The 11,563-nt window shown below is 35.9% G+C and overlaps 4 protein-coding genes across 4 annotated transcripts; all 4 read left to right on the top strand.

Moving 5' to 3' along the window:
* Positions 1 to 947: 947 nt before the first annotated feature.
* Positions 948 to 3,053, top strand: LOC102584162 (LRR receptor-like serine/threonine-protein kinase GSO1). Its single transcript, XM_006346743.1, has one exon. It carries the CDS (start codon positions 948 to 950, stop codon positions 3,051 to 3,053), a length of 2,106 nt encoding a protein of 701 aa, XP_006346805.1.
* Positions 3,054 to 3,130: 77 nt separating this feature from the next.
* Positions 3,131 to 4,711, top strand: LOC107060523 (probable LRR receptor-like serine/threonine-protein kinase At3g47570). Its single transcript, XM_015308507.1, has 2 exons — positions 3,131 to 3,991; positions 4,136 to 4,711. Exons 1-2 carry the CDS (start codon positions 3,379 to 3,381, stop codon positions 4,486 to 4,488), a joined length of 966 nt encoding a protein of 321 aa, XP_015163993.1. The 5' UTR covers positions 3,131 to 3,378; the 3' UTR covers positions 4,489 to 4,711.
* A 1,157-nt stretch (positions 4,712 to 5,868) lies between these two features.
* On the top strand, positions 5,869 to 7,785 carry LOC102584499 (tropinone reductase-like 3). Its single transcript, XM_015308459.1, has 6 exons — positions 5,869 to 5,925; positions 6,253 to 6,471; positions 6,821 to 6,955; positions 7,159 to 7,284; positions 7,375 to 7,476; positions 7,566 to 7,785. Exons 1-6 carry the CDS (start codon positions 5,869 to 5,871, stop codon positions 7,713 to 7,715), a joined length of 789 nt encoding a protein of 262 aa, XP_015163945.1. The 3' UTR covers positions 7,716 to 7,785.
* A 925-nt stretch (positions 7,786 to 8,710) lies between these two features.
* Positions 8,711 to 10,431, top strand: LOC107060490 (LRR receptor-like serine/threonine-protein kinase EFR). Its single transcript, XM_015308460.1, has 2 exons — positions 8,711 to 9,789; positions 10,089 to 10,431. Exons 1-2 carry the CDS (start codon positions 8,711 to 8,713, stop codon positions 10,429 to 10,431), a joined length of 1,422 nt encoding a protein of 473 aa, XP_015163946.1.
* Positions 10,432 to 11,563: the final 1,132 nt, after the last annotated feature.

An 11,563-nucleotide genomic window follows, 5' to 3' on the forward strand; every position in this document is an offset into this window, starting at 1 on the left:
GCCCACCCCCAAAAAAAAATAAAAAAATTTAAGTTTGTTTTTAAAAAATATTTTCAACTTCAAAATTTCAATTTTTCACCCCTACCCTCGACCTCACCTCCCACCCCCCAAAAAAATTACACTTTTTTTCTTGAAACATATTATTTTAACCTCTCATAGTCGAAGAGTTCTTGTATAGGTGGGTAATGAAGAGTTTTCTAAATAAAATTTAAGTTTGTTTTTTAAAAAAATATTTTCAATTTCAAAATTATTTTCTACTCTAGTAAAAATAAAAGATATTTCTCAAAAATATTTTTCATTCATAAATCAAACATTAAAAATCTTTTCCGGAAAATATTTTCTACTCACCCACCAAACATGAGAAAATAAGTCAAAAATCAACTTGTTTCCAGGAAAACATTTCCTTCATACCAAACACACCCTAAATTTCTTCCATTTGTGCTAATTAGTGAATGTGTGTTGTGTAACACAGCCTTGTAAATTTGATTTTAAAGATTGACTCCTATTGACTTTGCTCTTAAGTCTTAAGGGGTCGTTTGGTGTGATGGATAAGGGGAGTTAATCCTGGGATAAATTTTGAGCACCATTTAATCCTTTGTTTGGTTGCACAACATGGGATAATTTATCCCAGGATTAATAATTAGTCCTGGGATAAGTTATCCCTATCTTTGGGTGGAATAGTAATACCGGGATTAATATATTCTTTCATCTCACGATACCATATCGTGATATGGTATCGCATGGCCAAACGGGCCATTAGTTTCCTCCTTTTAATCTGTCTTTACATTAATCTGTTTGTTACTTATTTTCCTCGTATGAATCTGTTTTCACATTTTTGGAAATTATAGTCTATACTTTTTCAACACTTTATTTGTTTTAGTGTTATATATATATATATATATAGTGGAGTAAATTTGATATTGGAAATACAACACACACAAATTAATATGGAGAAGCACATCTTCTTATTGATTCTTCTCTTTCTAATTCAATTTTCTATATCATTTGCTTCCTCTAGTGAGACTGACCAACAAGCTCTATTAGCTTTCCAAAATCTTATTACAAGTCCCACTCATTTTTTGGCCAACAATTGGACCAAAAATACTTCCTTTTGCTCTTGGTTTGGTGTCACTTGCACTCCAAAAAGGCAATGGGTTGTGGCCTTGGCTCTTCCTAATTTGCATCTTCAAGGCACAATCTCAACGTCTTTGGCCAATTTGTCCTTCCTCAGTGTTCTCAATCTCGAGAACAACAACTTCCGCGGTGGCATCCCTTATGAACTTGGCCACTTGCCTCGCTTGCGAGTGATTGATATTCAAAACAATCAGCTCAACGGAAGTATACCAACAAGTCTATTTCAACACCGGAGAGTTCAAGTAATTTCATTGGCTTTCAATGAACTCGGTGGTGAAATGTGGAAAGGGCCATGGTATGTACCCAAACTCAGAGTCTTGGATCTCACCAACAATAACCTCACGGGTATGATCCCTCCTTCTGTTGGAAATGCCACAAAAATGATGAACTTCAGTTTGTCTGGGAATAGAGTCAGCGGCAACATTCCAAAGGAGGTCGGTAATCTGAGCCAACTTGCAGACTTGTCCTTGACTGACAATCAATTAACAGGTTCCATTCCTGTAGGACTATTTAATATCTCGTCGCTACTTGCCATAAATCTGCTATACAATAGACTTTCCGGTCCTCTCTTGCTAGATGAAGGAATTTTTTTGTCAAATCTGAAGTTTCTAAGTATATCTCGCAACCAGATTTCTGGTTGCATTCCTTCCAACATATGCCAACTCAGAGAGCTCAAAGTTTTGTCCATATCTTTCAACAACATAACTGGAGACATACCCAAAAATATTGATTGTTTATCCAATCTCCAGGAGTTTTTTATTCGTCATAATTCAATAAAAGGGACTATTCCCACTTCATTGGGAAATATTTCAACTCTGCAATATCTTTATTCTGGAAGCAATCTCATAGTGGGGCCAATTCCTCCAGAATTAGGGAAGCTATCAAATTTGAGGGTATTAACCTTTTCCAATAATTCTCTTATTGGTCAAATTCCAGAGGCTATTTTCAACATATCTTCTTTGGAAGTGATTGTTTTCAATTTCAACAATCTCTCCGGGAGATTTCCAACCACTACAGGTCTTCATCTTCCGAACCTTAAAGTACTTGAGTTGGGAGTCAATCAGCTGGAAGGGGAAATTCCATTGTTCATAACAAATGCTTCCAAGCTTCAGATACTGGCGCTAGAACATAACTCTCTCACGGGAGCTATTCCTACTAATTTGGGGAATCTTCATGAGCTGCGATCACTCATACTACATCGTAATCAACTTACCAATGAACCAAGAGAGAGTGAGTTGTTATTCTCCAATTCTTTGGCGGACTGTAGGATGTTGCTATGTATAGATGTGGGTGAAAATCCGTTGAACGGCGTTCTGCCCAATTCTATTGGGAATCTTTCATCTACTCTTGAATACTTGAATATACAAGATGCACACATCAACGGCCTCATTCCCACAGGTATAAGCAACATGAGCAGTCTAATGACACTAGACTTTCAAGGAAACAACTTGACAGGGAGTATTCCTTCTGATGTTGGTAAGCTTAAACAACTCCAAGGTCTGTTTCTAACTAACAATAAATTGCATGGACATATTCCAGAGGCGGTATGCCATTTATCTAATTTGGTTCAATTATTTCTAAATGGTAATGAGCTCTCTGGATTAATTCCAGAATGCTTAGGAAATCTTAGCATGCTACAGAAGCTTTATTTGGGTTCTAATAAATTTTCATCAAAATTTCCGTTGAGCCTTTGGAAGATGAGTGGTCTTCTCTATCTAAGTGTGTCACAAAATTCAATAGAGGGAGAAGTTCCATCAGATATTGGAGGAATGAAAGCCATTGTAGAACTATATCTTTACAGTAACCACTTTTCAGGAATGATACCAACCAGATTCGGGGAACTCCAAAACCTGCAGTATCTTGACCTATCAAACAACTCATTTTTTGGTCAAAATTCCATTTATCCTTTGCCAACTTGATAAGCTTAGAATACTTGGATTTGCTTTAAATGTATTGTCAGGTACTATTCCTAAGTCTTTGGTAAAAACTCTCATACCTTAAAAGCATTAATGTTCATTTAATGATTTAGAAGGTGAAATACCGAGTGGTGGCGTTTTTGCAAATTCAACTCTGCAATCATTTATTCGGAACAAAGGTCTTTGCGGAATACACATATTGGAGATTCCTGCTTGTGCTATCAATAATCCTGGAAAACAATCAAAGCTTAAGGAGGTTCTACTAAAAATTGTTACTCCAGTGGTTATTGCATCCTTTTTGATATTCTTGTTGGTTTTAATTTGGATAATGAAACAACAGAAGAAAGGAAAGTCCAAAGATGTTGAACAGGTACTGGAGATCAGGACTCATCATTTAGTTTCTTATCACGAGATTCAACGAGCAACAAATAATTTTGATGAATCCAATTTAATTGGTGAGGGAAGCTCTGGTTCTGTGTACAAAGGCACATTGTTTGGTGGAACTGCAGTGGCCATTAAGGTTCTAGATTTGGAAAATGAGCAAGTATGCAAAAGGTTTGATACCGAATGTGATGTAATGAGAAATGTTAGACACAGAAATCTTGTTCCAGTGATTACTACATGTTCTAATGACTATATAAGAGCCTTTGTTCTGCAATTTATTCCCAATGGAAGTCTTGAGAATTGGCTCTACAAAGAAGATCGCCACTTGAACCTTCATCAAAGAGTCACTGTAATGCTTGATGCAGCTATGGCAGTTGAATATCTACATCATGGTCATGTCACTCCAATAGTTCATTGTGACCTCAAGCCAGCCAACATTCTTTTGGATGAAGATATGGTGGCTCATGTTGGTGATTTTGGAATCTCTAAAATTTTAGCAATAAGCAAGTCCATGGCTTATACCGAGACATTGGGCACTCCTGGATACATTGCACCAGGTATAAAAAACCTACTCTCTTTGATTTTCTCTTCTCATAATTAAGCCTCTCCAAATTCTAAAAGTAAAAAGAGCAAGTCTTTATTTATGTAGAATTATTGTTGTATTTCAATTGAATTAACTTTTTTTTCAATCCTTTTTTAAGAATATGGCTCGGATGGAATAGTGTCTGCTAGTGGCGATGTTTATAGTTACGGCATCATGTTGATGGAGGTTTTGACGAAAAGAAGGCCAACAGATGAAGAGATATGCAATGAAAATCTTGACTTGAGGAAATGGATAACACAATCATTTTTAGGGAGTATGATGGACTTTGTGGATATCAATCTTTTTTCCAAGGAAGAACAGATCACTTCAAAAAGTGAAATCTGCATTGCGTCCATGATAGAATTGGGTTTAGACTGCACAATGGAAATGCCAGGATCAAGAATAAGCATGAAAGAAGTAGTGAAGAGGCTTAACAAAATCAACAACACATTTCTGGAAACACATAAGTGATCAGCATCTGTTCGGATGGTGTTCTTTTCTGAGCTGCAAGTTAATATGATGTTTTTGTTTCTTTAGTAAAGTCGTCGTATAGTACTACTTGGAGTCATGTATTGTTTGTAATTTCATTTGAGTATTTGAACCTATTTTACTTTATCTATTTGTAATTATGTTTTGAATGCTTGAAAGAAACCAGAATGAAATTAATAGTCGCTTGACTCCGGTGAGTTTTTAAGAGTTTTTCGTGAGTATTATTCCACAAACTTTTTTTTAAATTAGGGGTTTGTTTTTTTGGAAATTTGGATGATTCTTCAATTGGGTATGTCAGATTTTGCTTAAAGTTAATGTCTTTATCATTTTATCTGGTAGTATATGCTAAAAGGGTTTGTTTCTTGCCAAAATTTGGGTGATTCTTCAAATGGGTATTTGCAGATTTTGTTAAAGTTCATGTCTTCTCTTTCATCTGATTGTTTATGGTAACAAATGGACTTGATGAACTGAAGAGCTTGAACTTTTTTAGAAATTTCACACACATACACATGATCCCTGTGAATGGAGGATTGTTGGGCTAAATCAGCTCAAAGATACTCTTAATATGGTGTTATATTGTCCGTTTTAATCCAAGCCCTCACGGTTTAACTCAAAAAAGTACTACGTCGTTAATAGATCCTACATCTTATATGACGCTTCCCAATCTTTCAGCTACCAATGTGGTGCTTTGTGTCATTTGAGAATTCCCCTTATTAGAATTTGACACACACATACACTTGATCCCTATGAATGGCGGGTTGTTGGGCTAAATCAGCTCAAAGATACTCTTAATATGGTGTTATATTGTCCGTTTTAATCCAAGCCCTCACGGTTTAACTCAAAAAAGTACTACGTCGTTAATAGATCCTACATCTTATATGACGCTTCCCAATCTTTCAGCTACCAATGTGGTGCTTTGTGTCATTTGAGAATTCCCCTTATTAGAATTTGACACACACATACACTTGATCCCTATGAATGGCGGGTTGTTGGGCTAAATCAGCTCAAAGATACTCTTAATATGGTGTTATATTGTCCGTTTTAATCCAAGCCCTCACGGTTTAACTCAAAAAAGTACTACGTCGTTAATAGATCCTACATCTTATATGACGCTTCCCAATCTTTCAGCTACCAATGTGGTGCTTTGTGTCATTTGAGAATTCCCCTTATTAGAATTTGACACACACATACACTTGATCCCTATGAATGGCGGGTTGTTGGGCTAAATCAGCTCAAAGATACTCTTAGCATGGTGTGATATTGTCCGTTTTAAGCCAAGCCCTCATGGTTTAACTCAAAAGGTGCTACGTCGTTAAGAGATCCTTCATCTTATATGTAGCTTCCCAATCTTTTCAACTGCCAATGTGTGACTTTGTAACCGCAGAGGATGAACACATCTTTATTCCCGTGTGGATCCGGGTATTTACTTTTTAGTGCCTTGTGCCTTAGGTGTTATGTTCAAATCGCATATGTCCAAGCCTTGGTGGGTAGTTACTTGTTTGATTCGGGAATTAACTTTTAGTGCCTTAGGTCTCAGATTCAAATCGTACATGTCCAAGCCTTGGTGGGCAGTTACCTATGTTGGTGGGAGATAGTAAATTCCATGTGGAATTGATTGAGGTGTACACAGGCTGGCCTGGACACTAGAGTTATCGAAAAAAAGAATTTTCACCGACTTGAATTTCAGCAGATCAAAACTTTTATAGTTACAAGTAATTTGTAACAAAAATTGTGTCAAAGAAATAGAAACAGTGTCACTGTTTTTCTTGGACTTTTCTGTATTTGTGTATTGTTTACTCTCTTCATAATGAAGATTTGACTTTCGGTAGTGTCTATTTCATTTTACAGGAAAATGTAGATGAAGCAGTAAAGAAACTGAGAGATGGAGGAATTGAAGTGTTGGGATTAGTATGTCATGTCTCAAATGCACAACAGAGGAAGAATTTGATAGACAAGACCATTCAGGTATGAATTGAAATGATTCTGCCGTAAATTAACACTTCTTGGTCTGTGCTTGCATATCTCGGAGGTCAATTGCTATGTTGCTTGGACTCTTCAAAAATGTCGACGGGTGCGTGTCGGATCCTCCAAAGATAGTGTATTTTTGAAGGATCCGACACGGGTGTGGCAACATTTTTGGAGAGTCTGAGCAACTTGGGTCAATTGTATGTTATTTTCTTGGGAAATGGTTTTTGATCTAACAAGTTATGTAAAGCTAGTTGGTTTTTCTGATGTCTAACTACGGAAAATGAGAAGTCAATGCTTACTACTTTGTATGATCCAACTTTGTTAATTGAAATTTGTAATTTTTCAGAAATATGGGAAACTAGATGTGGTTGTGTCAAATGCCGCTGTCAATCCTTCAGTAGATGCAATATTAGAAACTAAAGCATCAGTCATTGACAAGCTGTGGGATATCAATGTCAAGGCCGCTATACTATTACTACAAGTAAGTTAATGATAAAAAAATCACGACAACAACGTTGCAAATGCATGTGTTACTTCGTCGAGCATTTATTGAATACATTGAAAGGCAATGACTATTTGTTCTAGTATCACATATTTCCATATACTACAAATTCTCGAATTCCTTTTCTTTTCCTTCATGTTCTGCTATTTCGCTCAATATTTTGATCTTTATACTGTTTATAGGATGCAGCTCCTTACCTTAAGAAGGGTTCATCAGTTGTTCTGATTTCCTCAATTTCTGGTTACTCGCCACCAGCTTCAATGGGTATGTATGGAGGGACTAAAACTGCGCTACTCGGACTTACCAAGGTACTAATGTTTAACTTGGCATCCATGGCACATGAGTAACTATTATATCCTATTAGTGCTTTCTTCTTATTGTCTTATTTGGAAAGCCAGGCTCTTGCAGCTGAAATGAGTCCAGATACTCGTGTAAACTGTGTAGCACCGGGTTTTGTACCTACACATTTTGCTGATTTCATCACGAGTAATGAACAAGTGGCAAGTTCTTATTAAATGAAATCTTACTCATAGCAAAATCTTATAAATATTCTCTATTTACTTACTAACTAGTTGCTGATTGTGTTTAGAGGAGAGAGATTGAGGGCAAGACATTACTCAATAGGCTTGGAACAACACAAGATATGGCCGCTGCTGTTGCTTATTTGGCTTCTGATGATGCTTCTTATGTAACCGGAGAAACTCTGGTTGTTGCTGGAGGAATGCCTTCCAGACTTTAACTTCTCGATTGTAGTGCCTCTCCTTCTGGTTTTAGTTAGCTTGCATCATATAATTTGTAGAATGTAATTTGTATAACTGTTTAAGTTCAGATGTTTGTGTTTGTATAAATTCGTTATTTCGAGTTTTATCATATTTGTATAATTGAGTAATACAATTACTCAATTATACAAGTACACACGAATTATACAACGAGGTGTGAATTATACAAATTACTGCCCTCTCTCGCTCACCTCTCTCCTCCCTCTCTCAATCTCGCTCGCCTCTCTCCTCCCTCTCCCATTCTCTCTCGCCTCTCTCCTCTCCAACCATGAAGCTACGAATCGTAATTAGCAAACTATAGTTATGGAGCATAATTAAGCTACTTTTGAGTAGCTATATGTAAAAATTTCCCTAGTTTCTATGACTTTTGTCAAACTATATTGTATAGTCCGAATTTTCGAATATTTTCTTTATGTAAATAAAATATGACTATATTTGTTGTAAATTAATTATTTTATTGTATATATTTGAAACTAGCCCTTTTTTTTCAAGTTCATAGCATAATAATTTCCCTTTTCATTTGAATTTGGTTAAATGTAATATATTTTGGAATTAAAAGGGAAAAAAAATACTAATTAAAAAAATGTATATATCAAATTACATATGACAACGGGTGTAGTGTGTGTCACAGTTTATTTTCTTTGAGAGAAAACCTTAAAATTTCTTCCATTTTGGCTAATTAGTGAATGTGTGTTGTGTAACACAGGCTTGGCTTTTAACAATATAATGAAAATTGATAGCAATTTTCTACATCACTTGCTTCCTCTATGAGACTGACCAACAAGCTCTATTAGCTTTCCAAAATCTTATTATTACAAGTCCCACTCATTTTTTGGCCAACAATTGGACCAAAAATACCTCTTTTTGCTCTTGGTTTGGTGTCACTTGCACTCCAAAAAGGCAAAGGGTTGTGGCATTGGCTCTTCCTAATTTGCAACTTCAAGGGATAATTTCGATGTCTTTGGCCAATTTGTCCTTCCTCAGTGTTCTCAATCTCGAGAACAACAACTTCCGCGGTGGCATCCCTTATGAACTTGGCTACTTGCCTCGCTTGCGAGTGATTGATATTCAAAACAATCAGCTCAACGGAAGTATACCAACAAGTCTATTTCAACACCAAGGAGTTCAAGTAATTTCATTGGCTTTCAATGAACTCGGTGGTGAAATGTGGAAAGGCCTATGGTATGTACCCGAACTCAGAGTCTTGGATCTCACCAACAATAACCTCACGGGTATGATCCCTCCTTCTGTTGGAAATGCCACAAAAATGATGAACTTCAGTTTGTCTGGGAATAGAGTCAGCGGCAACATTCCAAAGGAGGTCGGTAATCTGAGCCAGCTTGCATTTTTGTACTTGTTCGATAATCAATTAACAGGTTCCATTCCCGCAACACTGTTTAATATGTCGTCACTATTTGTCCTATCTCTGGGAAATAATATCCTTTCTGGTCCTCTCTTGGTAGATGAAGGGAACATTGTCTCAAATATGAACGTTGTAAGTATATCTCTCAATCAAATTTCTGGTTGCATTCCTTCCAACATGTGCCAACTCACAGACCTCAAACTTTTGTCCATATCATTCAACAACATAACTGGAGACATACCCAGAAATATTGATTGTTTATCCAAACTCAAGATGTTTCTTGTTGGAGATAATCCAATAAAAGGGACTATTCCCACTTCATTGGGAAATATTTCCACTCTGCAATATCTTTATTGTGAAAACAATCGCATAGTTGGGCAAATTTCTCCAGAATTAGGGAAGCTATCAAATTTGAGGGAATTATTCTTTGACAATAATTATAATCTTATTGGTCAAATTCGTAAGGCTATTTTCAACATATCTTCTTTGGAAGTTATTGATTTCAGTTTCAACAACCTCTCGAGCAGAATTCCAACCACTACAGGTCTTCATCTTCCAAACATTAAGCAACTTATCTTGGGAGACAATCAGCTGGAAGGAGAAATTCCATTGTTCATTACAAATGCTTCCAAGCTTAGAATTCTTGGATTTGTCTTTAAATGTATTGTCAGGTACTATTCCTAAGTCTTTGGAAAAACTCTACTACCTTAAAAGCATTAATGTTTCATTTAATGATTTAGAAGGTGAAATACCGAGTGGTGGAGTGTTTGCAAATTCCACTCTGCAATCATTTCTTCGGAACAAAGGTCTTTGCGGAATACACATATTGGAGATTCCTGATTGTGCTATCAATAATCCTGGAAAACAATCAAAGCTTAAGGAGGTTCTACTAAAAATTGTTACTCCAGTGGTTATTGCATCCTTTTTGATATTCTTGTTGGTTTTAATTTGGATTAATTGAAACTAACAGAAGAAAGGAAAGTCCAAAGTATGTTGAACAGGTACTGGAGATCGGGACTCGTCATTTAGTTTCTTATCACGAGATTCAACGAGCAACAAATAATTTTGATGAATCCAATTTAATTGGTGAGGGAAGCTCTGGCTCTGTGTACAAAGGCACATTATCTAGTGGAACTGCAGTGGCCATTAAGGTTCTAGATTTGGAAAATGAGAAAGTATGCAAGAGGTTTGATACCGAATGTGAAGTGATGAGAAATGTTAGACACAGAAATCTTGTTCCAGTGATTACTACATGTTCTAATGACTATATAAGAGCCTTTGTTCTGCGATATACACCCAATGGGAGTCTTTGAGGAATGGTTGTACAAAGAAGTGTCCAACTTGAACCTTTCTTTCTCTACACCGGAAATAAATTCACCATTTTGGTACCAACTACAACAGCAAAATCGCTGCCTTGACCATTCCTGACCATTGTTTTTATGAAGTGGATGAATTAAAAACTTGAGATTTTCAAAAAGTTTTATTTTTTTCAAAGTAATTATTGAGGGTATGGTAGATAAAAAATATTTGTCATTCTTAATTTGTCAAAATGAACAAGTAATTAGGGGACAAAGGGAGTATATACATATGTTTTTCTATTTCTTTCTTAATAATGCAAGTAACTGGAGTCCAGAACCAAAAGGGCAACAAAATTTTTTGAAAATTCTAAAAGGGCAACTAAATTATTTATCAAACCAAAAGGGCAACAAATGGTTTCCGCCGCAAGGCGTAGAAACCCATGTGCCTTACAAGGCTATGACAACTTTTAGCCTTGTAAGGCTATGACGGCTTTTAGCCTTACAAGGCGCAGACAAACCTGCATTTTGCAGGCTGTTCTTTTATAAAAAAAATTATTTTCTGAATTGAGTAAAAATTTATGAATAAAATTCCATTTTAGCATATGAATTTATACAAATTAGTAAATTCTTCAAGGGGCCTACTTTTTGTTATTGAAACAAGGCGCAAGCTCCTTGTATACTTCTTTTTTTATTTATTCTTTTACCTTTTTTTTTTCTTCAAATTTTTAGTAAACAAGGCGCAAGGGCCTGTATACTTGCTTCTTTTTTTTCTTTTTTTTTACGGAAAATAGCCAAAAATACCTTTGAACTATTTGAAAAGGTTTAAATATACTCCTCATCCACCTATTGGGTTAAAATAACCCTCCGTTCACCTTTTTGGTCCATTTTTACCCTTAAAACTAACACCCTTTTATTTTTTAATTATTTTTATTATTATTTATTACATGGCATTTTCTAATTGGATAAACCTAAATTCTAACCCATTAAATTTTCCTTCATCCGTCCCGACCCATATTTATAGCCCCATGACCCAAACTCAATTAAAAGACCCTTTAAAAAAAACATCTCTCTTTCTCACTAAAGCTATTTCAGAACCACCCATCAACTACAAGAAGAAGCATTTTCAGCTACTTCAACTTCTGTGTGA

The sequence above is a fragment of the Solanum tuberosum genome, unplaced genomic scaffold, assembly GCF_000226075.1.
Source record: "Solanum tuberosum cultivar DM 1-3 516 R44 unplaced genomic scaffold, SolTub_3.0 scf00086, whole genome shotgun sequence".
NCBI lineage: Eukaryota > Viridiplantae > Streptophyta > Magnoliopsida > Solanales > Solanaceae > Solanum > Solanum tuberosum.